This window comes from Camellia sinensis, chromosome 9 (assembly GCF_055761805.1).
Source record: "Camellia sinensis isolate YWXY chromosome 9, ASM5576180v1, whole genome shotgun sequence".
NCBI classification, from domain to species: Eukaryota; Viridiplantae; Streptophyta; class Magnoliopsida; order Ericales; family Theaceae; genus Camellia; species Camellia sinensis.
In genome coordinates, this window is record NC_138969.1 from 59,481,486 (window position 1) to 59,502,919 (window position 21,434).

Here is a 21,434-nt window from a genome sequence, read left to right on the forward strand (position 1 = left end):
CGTGCATCCATCCATCTGTATTGCATGCACCGGGCTCGGCGCATCATACTAATTGCATTGTATTTCAATTCCAAGTTGAATACGTGTTAGCTGTGGTATCATCATATGCCATTCTTAGATTAGCCGAGCCTATTCTAGTTGTATTCTGTATGTGTTGCATTAGCCATCTTAACATGAATTAGGATCATGCATTTGATTACTAACTAGTTGTTTTGGCTTTTAGTACTAGGTAAGCTCTTATGCTTTAGCATCTTGCATGCGTGTGAGTGTTGCCATATTAGCATGCTTACCATGAGGCTATATGCTTATGTGATATAACTGCCTGAATGCCTGTGGGTGAAGGTTGGGTTATTTGAATTGGGACAATGCATCGACTGTGAGTTTTAAGCCCACTAGACAGTGGCAAAATCATGTTTTCTAAGCCCACATGAAGGTGGCAAAATCTGCATTTTAAGCCTACTTGTGGGTAGCAAACAGTTTTCAAAACAAACATGAAATGTTTTGTTCTAATTCAGGCGACCTAGTCTATACTTGTTTTGCTGCGCGCATCACATAGTAATTCTAGGCTAATAACCGGTTTAAGAATACATAAAGTTTTCAAAACTAGATATCATGGTTAGTAGAGGCCGATCTTCAGATCGGGCGAAAGGGGGTGCTCATAGCTGACCTTCCCCAATCGTACCCAAGTTCCCGAGCCGAGACAACTTTGGTGATGATGGACACGTGGCCTTAGACAAAGGAGTCAGGGTTTCCTAAATTTCCCCAAAATAAAATATTTAAGTGGCGACTCTGTATCTGGCAAAGTAGTCCATGTTTGGCACTTCTTTCTAAAAAATCTGTTTTCTTAAAAATGATTTGCCGGATTTGGACTCTTTGGTTCAGATTTAGAACCGTGACAATTTGAGAGTCCGAACTATAGTGAGCCCAAATGAACAGAACGAGACTCATCCTCTTGGGGCGTTCGGGGACGTCTACAGACACCAATCATTTAACATGGATCTGAGGTCTGGTATGGAGGTAAAGTCCCTCTCAACATGTGGCTCACTATCTACCCCATCAGATAGTTGTGCCTCTGCATGTACATGAACGTCAGGTTGTGGTGGAGGTACCCCTGCGAAACGATCTTGATCATGAAGAGCTGCAAGTGCCTGCCTGGCCAGTGTGCTAATATGTGATCCCTCTAGAGATGCGTTACATATTTGTACCAAATGACCACTCTAACAAGCATAACGAAAATGTTAAAATTGAAAAACCATATATGAGTAATAATGTTGACAAATAAATATATATATATATATATATATACATACCACGAAATCAAATGTACATGCAGAACGACTAATATATCGACGAGTGATACGTCGATACCATACTATGTACGGATCATCATCATGCATATTACCATTCCATGGTTCACCTATAGCAATGCGGGTTCGGCGTTGATCCCATAATTGAATCCACTCTTTGTGATGGTTCATCCAATCTTTAGTTTTGGTTCCACGTAAATCGAGGATATGAAAAGCAATGACAGTGCCACAATTGTGGGATATAGTCTGGCGAAATCTAAATTGTCGTTGTACTCTATCAGGATGGTGCACCTCGACAATGAAAAAATAGATCAATGGAACTACTGCTTGCCATATATCTGCACCATCCGAACAACATGGTGGAAGCCCCTCAATCAACTCAATACTGTAAGGTTGCCACACCACCTACAACATAAGTAATAAGTATAAGTTAAAAAATTGAGCAATATAAGTAACTCATTTTACTATAGTAAAACATAAACAGACCACTTACCTATGCAAAGGTCTGCCTGTCAAAGGAATAACGATATTGACGGAGGACGTGAGTGGAAATCTCTTGAACAGTAAATGCATCCCGCCAACTGAAGATTTTAAACAAATGAGTATATTATTAATCAATACTATAATAATGTCTAAATAATCATAGTAAATTAAAATATAATAACATGTAAATGATTAATACCGTGTGATGAGAAGACCGTCTGCTATTGGTTGTCTAAGAAGACGACGCGGAGCAATGTGGGGAAATCTATACCACGCCCAAATTTGAACAAGGATGAGAAAACCAGAAATGACATGCCTACGTTCGCAAGATGCACAACATAACTCTCGATACAACCAAGCTAGTGCTGCACTCCCCCAACTGTATTCCCCAACAGCATCAAAGTCCTCTAGTAAAGGCAGAAACATCAATTGCACCATACTCTACTAGATTGGCTGCAAAAATGCTACCACCCAGAAGTAGGAGAATGAATGCTCTAGCATAGCGCTGAACTATGACATCATCAGCATCAATGGGTAAGTTACCATAAGTCTGGGAAAGCCACGTCATGTTCAACCTCGATCCTTTGAGCTGATTGCTAGGTGGAACTATCCCTAGAAGACGATTGCATACAGCAGGCCAATCATAACCAGTATTCCCTGTAACAGCGTTACCATCTACCCATAGTCCAGATAAGATACTGACATCTTGCAATGTGATGGTTGCCACCCCAGATGTTAAGTGAAATGTGTGTGTCTCCGATCGCCACCTCTCTGCTAGTGCAGTAATAAGATGTCAATCTAACTGTATGAACGGCACATGGATGAGTCCAACAAATCCTGCTCTCTGCAAGTATGAGACTATGTGTGCATCAGGGGGTCCCATACGTCCTATCGTAGCCTCGCGACGTCGACACGTAAGTATAACAGAGTCAACATCATCCTGTGTAAAAATCACATAACAATTAATACAATTTCACTTGACATATAATGTAACAATTTCAAGCAAAGGAAAGGAAGTGTCACATATACGTACTGAGGCAGTCCATGTTAAAGAGGATCGGTGAGACTGTTGTAGCGTCAACACAGTAGGATCAGCTGGACCCAGGTCCATTGCTACAATAACCTGCAAATAATATATCGAACATGTAAGCATTAACATTGTGTTCAAATTTGTCATACAATAAATGTGAATAATATAAATCAATAAACTTGTAATTAATTAAAATGAATAGTATCTTTTTATTAATGGGTCACAACAAGATACTGTAGTGAAATAGGTTAATAAAAACTACGATAACTAATTTAAATAGGACATTACTATCTGTGTAATCTACTTTTTGTGTACTCACATTTAATACAAGCACAGTTTCATTGTACAATAGTTTAAAGAAAAAAGTTCAACCAAGTTATCTCAATTGGGATGCAAGTGGATGCAACGGCTGATGGTTATATTGATCATGAGTTGTTTTGTCTATGTTCTATTAAGGCCAATTTTCATCATGTGTTTGTTATTTAATTGTATTGTTGGTTTCAAACTGTAAATTCAGATTATTAATTATTTATTTATTATTTTGTATCCTATTATCTATTCTATTCTATTATACAAAGTTCAGTTCAATTCAATGAAATTTGTTTTCATGAATTCTTTTTCCACAATGACATAGAATTCTGTATGTAACGGATGACGATATTTTTATTACCTTGGCAGCAAGATTGGAAACAAAAGACACAACATTATCTCAGAAGGTTAAACTAGTGTAACTAATTACAAAGCATGTTTGATGCTACTATAGAAAGAACCTTCCTAGCAATATCATGAAATATCTATGAGTCAGGCAATTATAAAAAAACATGTATGGAACAGTACAATGGGGTGTATGTGTATGTGTGTGCAAGGCATCACCAAATAACACCAAAATGCCGTTATAGTTGGAGTTTTTTTAGGAGGTAATGCAATTTTGTACTGAAATCGCAGCTTCAAGATGCAATTTCAATTTCAATTTGCATTATTAATATGCGATTCGAAAAAGTGAAATTATTTGAAAAGATAGTAAATTCCATTATAGAAAGCCAAAAATTCCATTTTATGCGAACTAAAAAAAATAAATGTCACACAATCTCAAAAGTCCAAATCATCAAGTTTCTTTTTATGTGAATATTTCAAAAAATTAAAGTATTCACGTAAATAACCAACTTTTCCAACTATTTCTCAAACTAACTCACTTTTAAAAATCGCAGGTTCAAAAAATATGATTGCATGGTGAAATCGTATCTTCAACATGCAAGTTCATGTAAGTTAAGTGAATATGAAATGTCATGTTCAAAATACAATTTCACCATGAAATTGCATTTTGAACATGCGATTTCATGATTTAAAATATGTATATATATATATATATATTATCATTATTAATATCATTAGCTGGTTTGACCCAGATTGTTGCATAATAAACCCATTCACAAAATGTCAAACTCAAATCCTCCACTTCCATTTCACCCTAGGCCCATTTGGATCCTATAATCACTGCTCACCTAGGGTTTTATTGATGTATCATCTTTACAGAAAAACCCAAGAACTCATTCTCAAGAAACAAACTAATCAAACAAAGAAAAACCCATTTAACATTACAGAATTTGTAATTCAAGGCAATAAACACTTGGTTTAGGACTGGAAATTTGGTTAAGGAATTTCATCGAGCAGGTGGTAGGTAAGGTTAAGTTTACTCAATTCCCAAATCAAAAGCCCATAATCTAACATTCAAATTGTTTATCAGATTGTCCAAAGCCCAAATTCCAACATTTCACAACATTTATCAGATTGTCAAAAGCCCTAAATCCTCGTCCAAACAAGAAAAAAAAAAAAAAAAAAAGAAGTCCCTAAATTTGAATGTATATACACACACACACATATATATATATATATAAGGGCTAATATATATATATATATATATATACAAGATACATATATACTCAATATACAACTATATATGTACACAGATATATATATACCACATTACCTGAGATGGAAATATAGACAGATTTGGAAGTCAGGTATTGGAGTCCAGGGAAAGGCAGAGTACGGCGTCCGAGTGAAGTGGAGGAGTTGAGGGAGTCGGGTGTCAAAGTGAAGAAGGGTAGCTCTCTCTTGTGATAAAGATCAGAGGTGTATCATCTGAATGTATCATCTGAAGCGACTTCGAAGTGTGAGATGTGTAGTTGAAATTGCATTTTGAACATGCAATTTCATTACTTGAAATTACATTTTCAACATGCAATTTCAAGCCACATCAACAAGCCATTGTCCAGGTAGACTTCAAACTTATACTTCAAATTCGTCCATGTAGACTTGAAATTGCATTTTCAACATGCAACTTCAAGTTAAAATTGCATGTTCAAAATGCAATTTCAATTTGAAAGTGCATGTTCAAGATGCGATTTCAAAACTGGATTACTATGCCAAATAGTTTGAAAAGTGGGTTAATTCGCTAAATAGTTTGTTTTTTTAGAATATTAAAAAAAACTCGATTTTGACCACTAGGTACAATCAATACATCTATAATTGAGAGAGAAACTGACACGTGAATACCCGATGTATTCTTATTTAGTCAAGTCAACCACAACCGATTAAATGTGCCAGTTGGTTGGAAAATTATACTATCATCTTGGGATAAATTTATCAAAAATGATCTGTAGCTCGAAATTTTTGAGCTCGAATGGCCCGAAAAAAAAAGTAAAGTCTATTCTCTCTCCTCAAACTCCAAAACCATCTCTCTCTACTCTCTACTCACTCTTTCCTTAGACTCGACTCCAAAATATCATCTACTCACTCCAAAAGCATTCGAGCCCTTAATCTCTTCTAAATCCTCTCATCAACACTGTATCCTCATACATTTCTGTGAACGCATAGAAGAGATCTTCAGCTACGGATGTGGACTCACATATGGCAGTGTCGACTAGCAGAAAAAAAAAGGTACCACAACAAAAGGTAGACCCATAATCGCAAAAAAACTAGGGTTTATGTGTTTCTGTGTTTGGGTTTTTCTTGTAATTTGTGTTAGGGTTTTGGTTTTGCCTTCAATTTGTAGAACATGTTTTCTGACCTTATCAATTAATGATTATTAGGGTTATGATTGTTTGTTAGGGTTTGGGCATTATGGGTTTTGCCTTCAATTTTGATTGTTGTGTTGATTTTTATTGGCCATTATGTTGATTGTTTGGGCATTGTGGGATATCTGTTGATTGAGTCAGACATGAGCTAATAGGATTGATGAGGTTTTGATGTCTCAATTTGAGGTTTGAACATAACAGTTAAGGTATCAAGTTCAAGCCTCTCCTAATGGGTCATTGGAGGTTGCTTTTGCCTCTCCCCCTTTCTCTCTGCTTTTGATGATGGCTGTGTTTGTGTTTCTAAGATTTAAGAATGTCCGATTGTATTTTCAGTGTGTTGGGTTAGTTTTGTTTGGGTTTAGTGTGTTGTGTTTGTGTTTCTAATCAATTTATCAATTTATCTGATATATTTTGGGTTGTGTTTGTGTTTCTAAGTTTTGAGCATTCTTAAACACTATCTGACTTTACCCCTTTTGAGTAATACCTCAACCATTCTGACTCTTTGGAGAGTACTAGGTTATGCTGTTTGCTCTGAGTATTTCACTATTCTACTCCTAGTCCTGGTTGACAAATGAATGAAATGACAATTGGTTTTGATTATTTGAAAAGGTTGATGATATTGAGAAGTGTCTTGTGTATGTCTTATCTCCATTTGTTTTAATGCACAAAGAATAATTGCAAGAGGTGTTTCTGCTGTTTTATGATGTTTGTCATTGTGATGGTGATATTATTGAGCCTCGCCCGACATTAATTTAGTCAGATAAGGTATACTAAATCTTCACCAATGTTGGTTAGAACATGACACGGAACATCAGGAATACATGATCATAAGCATTATGGTTAGTGCTTCTGTTTTATTTGATTTTATTAAGAGTTAGTTTTTTATAATACCATGATATTCCTCTAGATGCTCATGCTTTTAACCATTTGATATTGTTCCTTCTCATAGTTTAAGATATATAAAGTGGCTTTATCTGGATATGGGTATGCTTATGAAGCTGGCTGCATATTTAGCAATTAAAAAAGGACAGGGTTTTAATAACATTAATAAAACAGTAGCTATGTATGTATCAACAGTAGCAATAATAGCTATGTATGTATCATGTCTCTGTTTTGTATTTTGTATGCAGATTAAAAAATGGCTTGTTCCTCTAGTAACAATAGCAACATAAGATTGAAACAAAGATTGTGTGATTGTGGGAGAACAACTGCCATGTACATTGTCCGAACCAATGAGAATGGAAATAAAGGGCGTTTGTTCTTTGTTTGTCCATTCAAATATGTAAGCAGTACAGAAATTTGTTTGTAAATTTGTTTGGAAATTTATTAGCCTGATTTGATTAACTAATTGTCATGCATTGTAGATTAGTAAGGAACACTGCAATTACTTCAAGTTCGCAAATGATAATGACGAAGACATGATCTCCAATGTTGCACCTCATAAATCTATAAGAAGCGAAGAATTTAATGATCTAAGCGCAAGGGTTTATGAGATGGATAATGAATTTCAGGAGCATGGTAGAAGGCTGAGAAGAAATTGAATGTGATGCTTTATGTCATTGTATTTTGTATTGTTTTTTATTTTATAATGTAAATTACTGAGTTGATAGCTTTTGGAGAATTTGATGGATGTACTTATGGATTGAATGGACTTGATGGATTGTGGGTATGTGTTGTGCTTCATTCAATGTGGGTAATGAAAAACCTATTATGTTTTCAATTGTTGTTGATGTAGATTAGGAGTATATGTTGTTGAATGTGAGTACTAATCTGTTGGCAAGAATGTGAGTAGTAATTTATGAGTAGTAATATGTTAGGAAAAGATGAGAAAAGTATTCTCCCTCACTTCCTTCGGTTATGCTTTTCACATACACCAAGATTGATTTGATTTGTGGAATCAACTAAAATCTGCCCTAGTATGTGGCATGAAAAGGTATTCAAACTCGGTGACTGAACACTATCTTCCACTCAATTCCCACAAAATGCCTAGTTAACTTGAAATACAGTTAGGATATACAACCATTGACTCTCAACATAATTTACTTTGAAGTTCAACTCTAAAAACCGCAAGAGCAGCAACCAATGTTCTCTAAACAAGGTCATACTCGTATATTTAACACTATACAAGATGCACAAATTATAATACAGTTCCAAACATTGATTTCCCTCAACTAAGCAATCTTATTTTCCCATATCAGCAACGTGGTAACCCACAAAACAAAATTCTACTTTCAGGAATATCTCATTTATACAAAACACTACAAAAACAGAGAACCTATTCAAAGCAGAAATTCATCAAAATAGAATCTGTTCAATTACAATGCATATATTGATTCATCATTTACAGAACCTGTTCAAAATATAACCTATTCCCAACATAACTTGACAGATTCCCTGAGTAATCAAAATAGAACTTGTTCAAAGCAGAAATTCATCAAAACAAAATCTGTTCAAAACATAACTTGTTCAAAATCATGTTCAAAGCACAAATTCATCATTTACAGAACCTGTTCAAAACCCACATGCCACATTGTAAATTTCTAATGTATCCAAAACAAAACCTGTTACCAATATATGCATTGTAACTGAATTTCTTGCCAACAGGTTCAAAACATGAGAATAGGTCAAGTTTTCAAAACATGAGCTTGGCAAGAAACAAAACAAACCTGTTACCAAAACAGAACCTGTTGGTAAGAAACAAAACCTATTCAAACCCACATGACATGTTACAAAACATGAGCTGATGTCCAAAATAACCACAACATGACCTGTTTAACAAACATGACCTGTTGTCCAAAATAACCAAAATAACATCACCAAAGCTATCCAATTAAACTTTCACTGATAATTAAGCAAAATAACATCACCAAATTGTATCCAACGCAAAAGTCCACAAAAGTATCCCAAATTTACAAACCAAAGTGATAAATACCATAGTACGAAACTTTTATAAAAAACATGGAGCGTTTGGATCCACATCTATACTCAAGTCCACAAAAGTTGAACCATCTATATTCCCCATTCCTGATTCACTCAAAGATACACTTCTAATTTTGTCCACCATTTGCAATGCGCTATCTTGTGCCTATTCAATGCCAAAGTAACTAATATTAAAAACTGTTCTTATAAACATATTTTTAAATCAAAAGAAGCAAAACTATTGAGGTGTGATATTATCAAAACATATCGGTACATACATACTCTTTTGTGTCTCATCCATACGAGGAAAATAGTAGGATTGAGCTTGCGGCACCTTATGATACATAATAACAAAATTTCATTAATAAGTTCAAACATTGAAATAAATATCATACAAAAAATAGTAGTAGACCATGAAACACATACCCGATCGTACGTATTGTCTTCCATGTTGTCCGTACAACCAAAATTCAACTTACGAGGTTCACTTTGACCCATCTTACGACCCTATAGTAACACACATTGGTGAAAAAGTTTGACAAAAAAAATTTCTGAAATTTACATACAAGCAGAAAATAAAAAATATACCTGGACTTTTTGTGCCTTTCTATTCTTTCCCTTCAACCTATTCACTATTTCGTCCACCTTGCTAACCTTCTGTTTCGTACATAGACGGCCTCTTCAGCGAGCAACCAAAGGACTAAGCACCTTGCGAGTGCTACTAGAAGGTGGCACATTTCTACTAGAAGGTGGCACATTACTTGCACAACCAGATTAATCTTTTCTGACTCTTTCCTTGATTTCTCTTAACCCCAAGTTGAATAGCTTTGTGTTTACCATCATCGTTGGAAGCAATGTCTATAATTTCTTCCAATGTCTTGTGGTAGTTATCATGTACCTTTGCATTGAGGACAGCCCCATATTTCGTGTATGTCGTTAAAATACATGTGTACCCTCTTTCCAAATCTTTTCTCCATCTCGGTATAATGTACTTATCTGGAACCTCATATATGCACCTCTCAATGAGCACACTAAGGGAATGGGCACACATGATCCCCCTAAACTCAAACCACCGACACACACATTACATTTCAAATTCAGTTGAATTAAAGTAAACAAGAAATTCAACTTTCTTCATTTTCTCAACCACAAGCACAGCCTCCTTGACATGATAAGTACAAATGGATCCCTCCTCCTTCACAAGAGTCGCATGACAATACAGTAGTCGCTTCAATTATACTTGAACTTCTTTAAATTTCACATTTGTGTAGGCTGCACGAAATTGCTTCTCAAACTCATACACCGTTAAGCAATCATATAATTTGTTTCGAGATTTGAAGTCTGCTTTGGTCTCCTTCTCCACCTTACTTTTCAATGCATTGTCGTACTATTCAACAAATTGCTTTAAAGTAGTCTTTGAGTTTACATAGCCATCGAAAAATGCATTCATGTTCTCACTTCGTTATGTAGTTGACATGCCAACCCAAAATATATCTTTCACATAGGTAGGAATCCACCTATGTCGCTCACCATATAATACCCCCAACCACTCGTTCTCATGGTGGCTAAACTTTTCAATCATCGTTTTCCATTCCTCATCAAATTCATCTTTTGTGAATGAATCATACACTGCATTTTGTAAGGCGAATTTGATGGCTTCATATTGGGAATATCCTCTCAATTTCTTGGGAATTTTCTTCATTATATGCCATAAACACCAACGATGTCGAGCCTGTGGGAAGATAAATTCTATGGCATTTTGCATAGCTCTGCACTGGTCAGTTATAATAGCTTTTGGAGGAGTGGCTGACATGCACTTTAACCATTCTTTGAATAGCCAAACAAATGTCTCCATGTTCTCATTACATAATAGCCCATAACCAAAAAAGATTGACTGTCCATGGTGATTAACTCCTACAAACGGAGCAAACAGCATATCATACTTGTTTGTGAGATAGGTGGTGTCAAATGAGACAACATCCCCAAATGCTTTATAAGCCGCCCTACTCCTTGCATCCGCCCAAAACAAGTTTCGTATGCGACCATCTACATCAAAGTCAATTGCAGAATAGAAGTTTGAATTTTCTTGTTGCATCCTATGAAAATAAAATGCAACTAATTTGGCATCTCCTACCCCAAGCCTCAATCTTCTAGCATTTTCAATGTGGTTCCTTGAATCTCGTTCATCAAATGTTAATGCCTCACATCCCCTCGCTTTAACAACTATAGAATGAAAACTCCTAGACACCCCTATTCCTACTTCATCGTTTATTTCTAATCTTCTCTTCACAGGAGTACGAATCCTCTTATTCATTGGAAAATGTCGTAAGCCACTAGGAATTAAAACTTGCATATGCTTAAGCACAACTATAGTTAACTTCTATCTTATATCCTGTTGTAAAGTTGCTCTTACCTTTGTTTTACAATCAATTTTTGATGACAAAGATGGTTTCAGGGGTTTACTTCTGATCTTTTTGTCCTCGAATGTGCCCGAGTACATTCAATTCCAAAGTATTTCACCTTTCCATCCGCTCCAATGTTATGTGTTCTGTAAGCTATAGCAAATCCAAGGTTTTTAGCATATTTTGCATAAAACTCGTGCACTTCTTGCTTTGAGGTAAAACACATCCCCTTCTTAGGTTCTTCAATTTCACCACTCTCATTTAATAAAGAATTGTTCTCTAGTTCCTCAACTTCCTCACTCCCACTCAATGTAGGATTGTTTGAATCAATGTCCATTGTACCTTCAAACTCAAATGCAAAGTGTGAAACACTCTACTGTAATTTGTATAAAATCAGTAGAATGAAAGTGGATTTTAAAATGCACGACAAATCATAAATAAGTTTAGAGACATCACAGATTCACAAATTCAGATTCAGTGATGTTAAACACCACTTAAATTCAGATTCAGACATCACAGATTCACATAAATAAGGTTAAAGTGGATGTTAAACACCACTTAGAGACATCACAGATTCAGTGAGTACATCACAAATATAACCACTACAGATTTAGGCACATCACAGATTCAACTATAGAAGAATAAGGCAACTGCAACTTTGTATACATCACACATGCCAAAACAGATTCAGCTATAGACAGATTCAAATCACAATTTGTATACACACAGATTCAGCTATGGACACATCCCAAAACACACATATACATCACACATAGCAGAAGAATTATATAGCTATACATCACACACATAGCAGTTTTACTTTGCTATTGCAAAGTGCTGTGCTTAGAAGTCTAGAAAACATGCAACTAACTGATGAAAAATTTGGAAATTCCATTCAAGATAAGTGAGCCAAGCTATACAACAAATATGGTCTGCATTCCTTAATATGGTCTTCTAATCCCTTGTCAAAACATAGAAAATCAACAAGAACAAATATAGACCCAAAACAGATTTTTTTAATTGAAATCATCTATCCATATAGACCCAAACATAGAGAACCATTCTTCTAATCCCCACATTCAAGCTTAACAAAAAAAATAAAAATTTATATGAAGAAAAAAAACAAAAAAACGCCCCAGCAGATTCAAGACGGACGGCGAGATTCCGAGATTGACGGACGGCAAGATTTAGAGATTGACAGATGGACGATGAGTACAGTGAGTAATCCAGATTGACGTCGAAGTGGTATTTCGCTAGTCGACAAAGAGCACTGATAGTGGGCAGAGATTTTCGAATGGCGAACAACACATTGACGCTCGGCAGAGTTTTTCGCTGGTCGTCGGTAGTCACCTAGGTCGGTAGTGTTAGCACCAGTCGATCTCAACGGTGATCGCTCTCACCTATTCTTCTTCGACTGGTTCCTCTCTCTCTCTCTCTCTCTCTCATCTTCTCTCTTTTCTTTTATTTCTCGCGCGTGGTGTCAATTGACCAATGTTGCAACTGGGCCAAACATTCAAAAATCACCTTTTTCAATTTCGGGCGATTTGGGGGGCTCGTTTTTGAGCTACATAGTGGAGTCGTAAATTTATATGGTGACTTAATTTATTTATTTTTTTAATTGAAATAATAAGATCCACTATTTTTATGTTGGCTTTGAGGGATAATAGGATAAGTATCACAAAGTAAATAATGTGTAGTAATAACCCAAAACCATCAAAAAAACCTCTCTCAGATTAGATTCAATTACACTTTCTGATTAAACAATTTTTAAGATTTACAGTGGGTGTCACATTATCTAAAAAATTTTATACAAATATAAAATTCCACTACTTTATCAGATTTCAAAGTCTAAGATCTATATTACATTTTAAAAAAAAAAAAGAAAAAAAAGGTCTAAGACCTATAATTTATCACGCCATCACGAGTGTTACAATCTCTCTTAATATTTTGAGATATAAAATAAAAAATTGTAGACATAGCTCTTTTACAATAGAAGGGAAACAATTTTGACAGGCTTAATCAGAACAATTTAATCCCCAACCCTTTAAATTTTAATATTTTGATTGTATATGTTGCATCACAAGTTTGAGTCTAAGGCTTCGTTTGGTAATATCACTTTTTAAGTTAAAAGTAAAAAAGTCACTACGGCCTCGTTCGAAAATAGGCTTTTTTTAATAACTTTTTGGCTTTTTGATTAAAATATGATGTAAAAAAAAACTAGTATTTTTGGGATGTCTTTTTGATTTTTTACGAAAAGATATGCAAAAAGTAGAGAAAAAAGAGCATCTTTGACTTTTTGGTATAGATTGTTGGTTTTTGATTTTTTTAGTAACTTTTTAATTTTTTAGCTAAAATTACCACTTGCTAAATGAGGCCTAAAAAAATCAAAAAGCCAACAACCTAAGCCAAAAAGTCAAAGATTCTCTTTTTTCTCTACTTTTTGCACATCTTTTCATAAAAAATCAAAAAGTCATCCCAAACATACTAATTTTTTTTTATATCATATTTTAGCCAAAAAGTCAAAAAGTTATTAAAAAAGTCTATTCTCAAACGAGGCCTAAGTTAAAATTAATTTCTTGAATGTAAATTGGGTTGGGTTGGGCTTGGGCTTGGGCTTGGGCTTGGGCAAAAGTTTCAAGCAATCCGTGCAAGTCAAGTCCAAGTTTAGTACTATATTTCGGGAAATTCTATTTCCACGTACCTAATTAACTCAAGGCACATCTTTTCTTAATACACACACATTAATTTGATTATTAATTAATTTTCTCAATTCACACTCTTAAAATTACAATTACATCCTTCATTTATAACCATGGTACACACACTTTTATTGACCCTACTTCAGATTTCTAGTTCCACCCACAAAAGTGAAGATCAAAATCAGTTTCGTTTAAAAAAAAAAAAAGAAAAAAGAAAAAAAGTCTGTGAACTTTCCTCACCTCCATTGAAGACCTTGAAGACCTCCATTAAATAACCATTAAAAACCCTTGTTGAAGGTAAGAAATCTTTCTATTTTATTATTACATTTATATGTATATATATTATTACAACTATTATAATTAGCTATGAAAAATTTGAACTTTGGAAAACCTGACATTGATGATTGAGGAGGTGCAATTGAAAAACTAGCCGAAGTTAAAAATCTGAGAAAACACAAAAATCAAAGAAAAGTAAAATCAGAGAAAAAAATATATGATTGTATATATAAATATATATACACAGAGAGAGGAGATAGATACGACTAACGATTTTCTGCAGTTCGAATTTATCTTCTTCCTCTGACTGTGAAGCTTCAGCCTTCCAGTGACCAATTAAGAGAAAGAGAGAGACGCAATGACGGGGGAGACCAAAGGTGTATATTGAGATTTTTTTTGTTCTTAAAAATATGTATAAAGAATTTTTTTATATTATAAGTGTTGCTGAATGTCTATTATAATCATTTTTACATACAATATAATTATCATTAAATTAATATTTCATTAAGTGTGTACTCTGAGCCAATCATGTGTGTGGAAATAAAATTTCTCTTCTGTTTCATATAATAAATTAAAAAAACACACCCTCTCCTCTCACATTGACCATCAGATCTCTCATTTTCTTTGGAATTGAAGTGATGAAACCACCCTCTTTTTTTAGATTGTGCGTTGGTTATTTGATTTCTTATTCATGTTATTTTTTAAAGATTTTTGGTTATCGGATTAAATGTCAGAGTGTGCACAGTTTTTCCAAAATCATTTTCTTAGGGGGTGATTCTATTTACATCAAAATAGTAATTTAGTATGTGAAATTAAAATTTTGAAATTTTAAATTCTATTATATTCTAATATAAATATATTAATAAGGACAATATACATTAACTTTTAAAATAATTTTTTTTCTTTCAAAGTTTTAAAAAGTGGCCACAACCATTACATAACGCCGTTACGTAACGGTTATGGTGGTTACGCTACCAGTTACGGCCGTTATAGCGGTGTGACGGAAATTCACATGTGTAATGGCTATTTCGGTGTTATATAACGACCACAACAGTCCGTTAGATATCGTTACACCATTTTACAATATTTTAAATAGCTTCTTTTTTCCCAAAAAAATAAAAAATAAATAAATAAAATAAAATAAAAAAACTTACAAAAAAGAAACAAATACAAGTGATCCAAGCCCAAAGAAAAGATCTCATATGAATTTTTTTTTATAAGTTTTTTAATTTATGACACATTTTATTTTATAATCCATTCATTTAAGAATTGTGAATATTTTTTATTCAGTTAGTTCAGGTATTGATAAAAAAAAATTTGTAGATATTTAAAATCAATTATTCTTAAAATCATTAACTATTGAAATAAAATGTAAAAAGCTTATTTTATAATGATTTTAAAATATGAAATATATTGGATCATATTTTAAAATTAACAAGTATTGATCAAAATTTATTTTAAACCCCAATAAATGTAATTATGAAATATATATATATATATATATATGCGTATCAGTAAGTTTTCTTCAAATTGTGCCGGAAAAAAATCACAGTTACGGTTACCACAACTATTACACTACAGCCATTACACCCTACAACCGCTACCGTACCACTACAACCGTTATGGCGATTGTAACCACTTTTCAAAATCTTTAATATACCTTAATCCTAATCACTTATACGTCTTATTCATATCTCTTGATGTTGGCCCTCAAGAGAGGAGATTGTACCTTTGAGTAAGAGATTATCTTTAATATTGTTGTAGAACATGACCCCATTCAGATTAACTTCTCCAAGTCTCCCTCCTATCACACAACTCACAAACAAATATCATCAAATCATCAAATAACAAGAGCCAATGAGATTAACAAAACTAATAGAGATAAATTTGAAAAACTCGTACTACGAGGACTCTGGACCATGAAATCGAGAACTGATAAGCATTTACCCAGTGCATGCACTATCTCAGTGTCTTCCTGTGGGAAATTAAACAAGACAGTAATTTTTTTATCCTTTTTTATGGGCAAGAAACTAACTTGAAACTAATTCAACTTTGAATACTATCAAGTAAAAAAAAAAAATTCACAGCCAAAATTTCCCAACAACTACTCAATCTTGACTGAAAAAATGCTTGTCCGTAACGCCACCCATCAAACATGTTCTCCTCTGGTGTGTGAAACATCTTAAAAAAATGTTAGATTCAAAGAAGTCATCAATGGAAATTTGTTACGTATATGCATTATGGTTGATGGGTCTTTTCGTGTTCTCAAAGTGGCATCGACTGTATTGGATGCGTTAAATTTGAATACCCAGTCGTTTCGATTTTGCACGTCTGAAAATCATGGAGAGAAAGGCAAGCTAAGGGGTTTAGCTTAGTGGGAGGAGAAGGCAACCAAAATTTTACCATCTAAGAGGTCGTAAGTTTGAATTTCACGAAGGTCAAACATTTCAAACCTTCAAGCTATTAGAGGTTTCCCCGATCATTAACTTTAGGGTCCCGGGATTAATTGAGGCACACGTAAGCTAGCCCAGACACCAGATTATCAAAAAAGAAAAAAAAACAAAATCGTGGATTGTCAATTAAAGTTTGAAACAATCTATTGCATTGAACATTCGTTGATTTCAAAAGAGTACTATCAAGGAGAGAGGAACAGATGGAGGAATTATTTTTTTAATTGATTTTTTTATTATTATTTGGGTGTACCACAAATTATGATTCTATCTTAAAAGTAATTTATGAAAAAAAAATATAAGGTGCATTTAGAGTAATTATAACCCTAAATATTTTAATAGAGGGTACTGAGAAATTGCGTATACTAAATGATTTTGGAGGATTTACATGTAGGTTCTAGTAGATGGCACTACAACAAAATACATATTTGACGACTAAAATTGGCGACTAAAACAAATTTAGTCGCCAAAAGCATAAAATTTAGCTACTAAATTTTTTTAGCCGGGATATATTGATTATTGGCGACTAAAAAATAATTTAGTTGCTAAAAATACTCGAATTGGCGACAAAAAAAAAATTCGTCGCTATATATTGAGTTTTGGCTACTAAAATATTTAGTCGCCGAATGTAAAATTATAAATTTATTTTTTATCTTTTGGCGACCAAAAGGTTAGTCACCAAAACATGTTTTCAGCAACCAAAAATTAGTTTAGTCGCCGTATATTAGGTATTGGCTACTAAAATATTTAGTCACCAAATGTAAAATTAAAAAAAAAAAAACTATCTTTGGTGACCAAAAGTTTAGTCGCCAAAACATATTTTCAGCGACCAAAACTTAGTTAAGTCACCAAAAAATAAAAAATTGGAGGGAGACATTTCTAATTTAAATTTGAGGGATTTATAAAAGTAATTGGCGACTAAAATATTTAGTCGCTAATGGTGTAATATATATAATTGGCGACCATTAAGTATTTTAGTCGTCAATTGTATAAAATGATATATATATATATATATTTTGTACCAAACCAAACCCTAAATAATCTGCGCCTCTCTCTCTCTCTCTCTCTCTCTCTCTCTCTATTTTCAGCGTCCCTCTCCCTCTCCCTCTCCCCCTCCCTCCCCGTCTCCGCTACTCCTCTCCCCTCCCTCTCTCACTGCCGCTCTTCTTCGCCTTCGATGGAAACCGGAGCACCTCCTCCTCCTCCGCCATCGCCATCGCCATCGTCATCGTGAGTACCGCCGATCTTTTCACGCTGCCGCCTCTTCCTCCTCTGCCGATCTTCACAGATCCACCGCCGTGAGATCCAGAAGCTTCATCGTTGAGATGAACTCTGCTCTATTGATGCTCTGTCTCACGTATGCTTTCTTTCTCTCTCTCTCTCTCTCTCTCTCTCTCTCTCAAAATATTCAGAGGTTTTTTGTGGGGATCTTAAAGATCTGATTGGTCCTTTTGATTCTCCATCTAAGGGAGATTGAGAATGGGGATTGTGTTTACTCGATTACTCTCTTCGCTTTTTGGTAACAAACTCTTTCTTGGTCCTGACAATGCTGGAAAAACCATAATTCTCTATAGATAATCAATCCCAACCTTACTGTTATAATGTTCACTTAAGTTGAAGTTTGGTTTTTGTCTTTTCTCTAGATAATTAAATAATATTTTTTTACTCACTCCCCACCCAAATTTTGTTTTGATTTTCCTCTTTTTGGAGGGAAATGAAAGAAAGGGAGAGAAAAGAAAAAGAAGGGGTGGATTTCAAAACTTTGATGTGAATTATTGACTGCTACGTTAGCATGGGGATATGATAAGGCTGTGTAGTCTGCACTAGCAGGTCAAGCCTTTGATGCATATTACAATTTAAAGAAGAAAATGTGGTTCTGATTTCTGATGATGCAATTTTATTCTACTTATGGGATTAGGCTTTTTGTCCACACAATTAGCAAGTTTGTTCTATTTTTTTTGGTGGTTTCAGAATATTATGAGCAAGATTTTGTAGTTGAACTAATTGTTGATTTGACGAATTGAACTGCTCATTTTCGTTTGGTTTTTAGTCTCTGGTGATTTTATTCAGACCGACCACCACTCTATGCCACTGTTGGTATTGGCGCATTGCTACAACGGTATTACATTTGTTACATAGGGTGTAACACATAGGTAGGGCAAGTTCTCTAGATTGTGAAGTGTAGCCTCTGTTTTTGTTGTTCATTATCTACATATGATGCTTTACAAAATTGTATTCAAATTATTATTATTTTTAGACTGTCAACTGTTTATATATATTGTGCTTGTATCTTGATAGTGGAAGATTTCAAACCAAAACATGGTCTGAACTTCGAAATACCTCTTGGTATATATAGTTGAGATAAAGCAAACCAAACGAAACTAAGCCTTGTTTCCCAATCAAATGAAGTCGGTAACATAAATCCTTTTCTGCTACTCCACTCTATCAAGAGCTATATGCTCAATTGAATTAAACAAGTTCATTTTCCCCCCCTGCTATACTTTGCTCTGTCAATTTCTGCTGCAACACTCTTTCAAAGACATTGGATTTGGTAGTTATCTGTTCACTTTTTTACCCCTTTGCATATGCCCATTTCCATTTACAATGATCATATCACTCTTCCTAGCTGTTGAGATAAGTAGATAGATTTTTATTTTGTTTCTTAACAATCTTAAGTGTGAAGAGTTGATAATTTGCAAGTTAGATGGTAAGAAGTTGTTAATATGATTTTTTTTTTCTTTTTTCTTTTTTTCTCTTTTTGTAATCATGATCTGATTTGTCTCATTTAAATGAAGTTGAAATAAAAGGAAATATTTATTCAGAAGCATTGGTCTTGTAATCATGGAGAAACATATGTCAATTCCATATATTGTAACCTTGTAGGTTGTTTTGCCAAAATATCATAAATTCTCATTGGCATCTATATCCTATTGATCAATGCTTTTAATTATAGACCAGTGGAATGGTGGTTTACTCAAATTTTACTTCCTTGAAAGTATACTTGGATTGAGACTGGGTATGATCTGCATGTGGCTTAACAATGCAAATCTACATAATTAAATGCTGCAGGTTAAGTCAAGAATGATGGGGGATTCTTCTGCATATAAAAGTACTCTTGATTGTTTCATCAAGACTTTGAAGAACGATGTAAGTTCATCATCTTTCTACCCTGTTTTGATACATTGTTCATCATTTTTCTTCAATATTTATGAAAGAACATGATGATTTGACAAGATGTTTTCTTTTGAAAGCTTTTGTGCCTTTCTACAAATACCTAATATACTCAAAGAGAGAATAAAATGGATTGTCATATATATATATAGTTACTTTCCTCCCCTATTTACGACCAACTGTAATTAAATAAAGAGAAAAATATTTTACTGTAAGGTAATGTCTATGCTCTTGTTTGTCTCTTAGTTAAGATAGAGTTGTTTTAGTCTAGCATTTTATTGGAACCTATCTTGAAAATGCAATATATTGTATTTCAACTGTCTCAATATTACTTGCTATGTTACGCAGGGGCCTTTTGCTTTCTATAAGGGCTTTATCCCAAATTTTGGACGGTTAGGATCTTGGAATGTGATCATGTTTCTGACCTTGGAGCAGGTAAAAGCTACAAACTCGAGCGATGATAGTTTTGTGGTTTTGCTTCATTTCTTTTTGGTTTGTAATTCCTTTTTTCTGAGATATACACTCTCTCCTAGCCACTTTCTAAGAAACCGTTCAATAGTAGGCTTATCTTTAATGTGGTCACTTTTGGCAGTGTCAAGAAAATGAAGCTTGATTTCCTTTGTTAGGTTGCTAATTTTTTTCTTTTTTGTTCTTTTTTCTAATAACAAGCTAAGAAGTTTGTTAGAAGTATAGAGTCACCTTGAGTTTAGAGAATAGACAGTGAAGCCAGCCGTGAAGAGATTTTGGATGGTGATTGCTTCCATAACCGATGAATGTTTAGAGAAAAATAAAATGCATTGTTGTTGTTTTTGTTGTTGTTCCCATTGTTTGATGCTTAATAAAGGGTCCTAATGGAAAAAACAATTGGAAAGATTTTGGCAACTTGGTGACATGTATGCAGTTATGATTTTTGCATTCCTCTGGTGTGAATATGTAGACAAGGCTTTCTTGGGCCGTAGTTTATCGAAATCTAAAGGGTGAGGATCGACTCTGGTGACTCGACTGCATTGGTTCCAAGACAGTCATTGCACTGCAACGGTTGGACTGCAGTGAATATGCAGCTTTTGGCTTTGCTTCAATAATTGCTTTGAGGGTTGGACTGCAGCTGGCTTCATCACTAGCTTTTATTTTATTTTATTTTATTTTGCTTTTTATGTTTTTGGTGTTTTTGTTAGTTGGTTTCTTGCCAAATTAACAATTAGATATTAATTTTGTTTAATCCTCTGTTATGTATGGAATTATATTTTTGAGATTGAATTATACTTGATTTGTATAGAATTTTTTTTGGAAATATTAATTTGATGTTAAATATGATTTTTTTTTTTATGGTTGAAAGTGAAATGTGTGTGTGTGTTGTGGAATGGTTGCTAATTTTATCAGTATATAGATAATTTTATTTATAAAATGGAAAAAAAGTTTTGGCTACTAAATATTTGGTAACTAAAAATAAAAACAAAAATAAAATGGAGAAAAACTTTTGGCTACTAAATATTTAGTAGCTAAAATAAAAGCAGACTTTAAGCGACTAAGAATTTAGTAGCTAAAAAAATAAAATAAAAAAAATAATAATAAAAAGATGAAAAAAACCCTTTGGCGACTAAAACTTTGGTCGCCATAGAT

At 34.1% G+C, this 21,434-nt stretch overlaps 2 protein-coding genes and 1 non-coding gene across 4 annotated transcripts; 1 reads left to right on the forward strand and 2 right to left on the reverse strand.

Annotated features, from left to right (window-relative positions):
- Positions 1–971: 971 nt before the first annotated feature.
- On the reverse strand, positions 972–6,390 carry LOC145799455 (serine/threonine-protein phosphatase 7 long form homolog). Its single transcript, XM_082889044.1, has 6 exons — positions 6,382–6,390; positions 2,824–2,913; positions 2,676–2,730; positions 2,215–2,561; positions 1,311–1,712; positions 972–1,217 (listed from the first exon to the last, which is right to left on the reverse strand). The coding sequence occupies exons 1-6, from the start codon at positions 6,388–6,390 to the stop codon at positions 972–974; spliced, it is 1,149 nt and encodes a 382-aa protein (XP_082745170.1).
- A 1,985-nt stretch (positions 6,391–8,375) lies between these two features.
- LOC114307596 (protein FAR1-RELATED SEQUENCE 5-like) lies at positions 8,376–11,555 on the reverse strand. Its single transcript, XM_082889045.1, has 7 exons — positions 11,337–11,555; positions 10,300–11,121; positions 10,057–10,203; positions 9,243–9,323; positions 8,856–8,982; positions 8,564–8,581; positions 8,376–8,404 (listed from the first exon to the last, which is right to left on the reverse strand). Exons 1-7 carry the CDS (start codon positions 11,553–11,555, stop codon positions 8,376–8,378), a joined length of 1,443 nt encoding a protein of 480 aa, XP_082745171.1.
- Positions 11,556–17,679: 6,124 nt separating this feature from the next.
- Positions 17,680–21,125, forward strand: LOC114307588 (uncharacterized). 2 transcript variants are annotated; one of them, XR_014339732.1, is made up of 5 exons: positions 17,685–18,000; positions 18,694–18,796; positions 19,713–19,790; positions 20,163–20,249; positions 20,484–21,125. It is a non-coding gene; the product is annotated as an uncharacterized LOC114307588 (transcript). The 2 variants fall into 2 exon arrangements; XR_003645175.2 differs by lacking the exon at positions 18,694–18,796 and having other exon boundaries at positions 17,680–18,000.
- Positions 21,126–21,434: the final 309 nt, after the last annotated feature.

What these genes read in the sequence shown, in the direction of transcription:
- LOC145799455 (XM_082889044.1), bottom strand. An exon ending in CTTTAACATGGACTGCCTCA is followed by an intron (nt 2,731 to 2,823) that starts GTACGTATATGT and finishes ATTTTTACACAG; the next exon opens with GATGATGTTGACTCTGTTAT. An exon ending in TCGCGAGGCTACGATAGGAC is followed by an intron (nt 2,562 to 2,675) that starts GTATGGGACCCC and finishes CTGCACTAGCAG; the next exon opens with AGAGGTGGCGATCGGAGACA.
- LOC114307596 (XM_082889045.1), bottom strand. Translation starts at nt 11,555, where the DNA reads ATGGACATTGATTCAAACAATCCTACATTGAGTGGGAGTGAGGAAGTT. An exon ending in TGAAATTTAAAGAAGTTCAA is followed by an intron (nt 9,324 to 10,056) that starts GTATAATTGAAG and finishes GTGTTACTATAG; the next exon opens with GGTCGTAAGATGGGTCAAAG. An exon ending in AAGACAATACGTACGATCGG is followed by an intron (nt 8,983 to 9,242) that starts GTATGTGTTTCA and finishes GGCATTGAATAG; the next exon opens with GCACAAGATAGCGCATTGCA.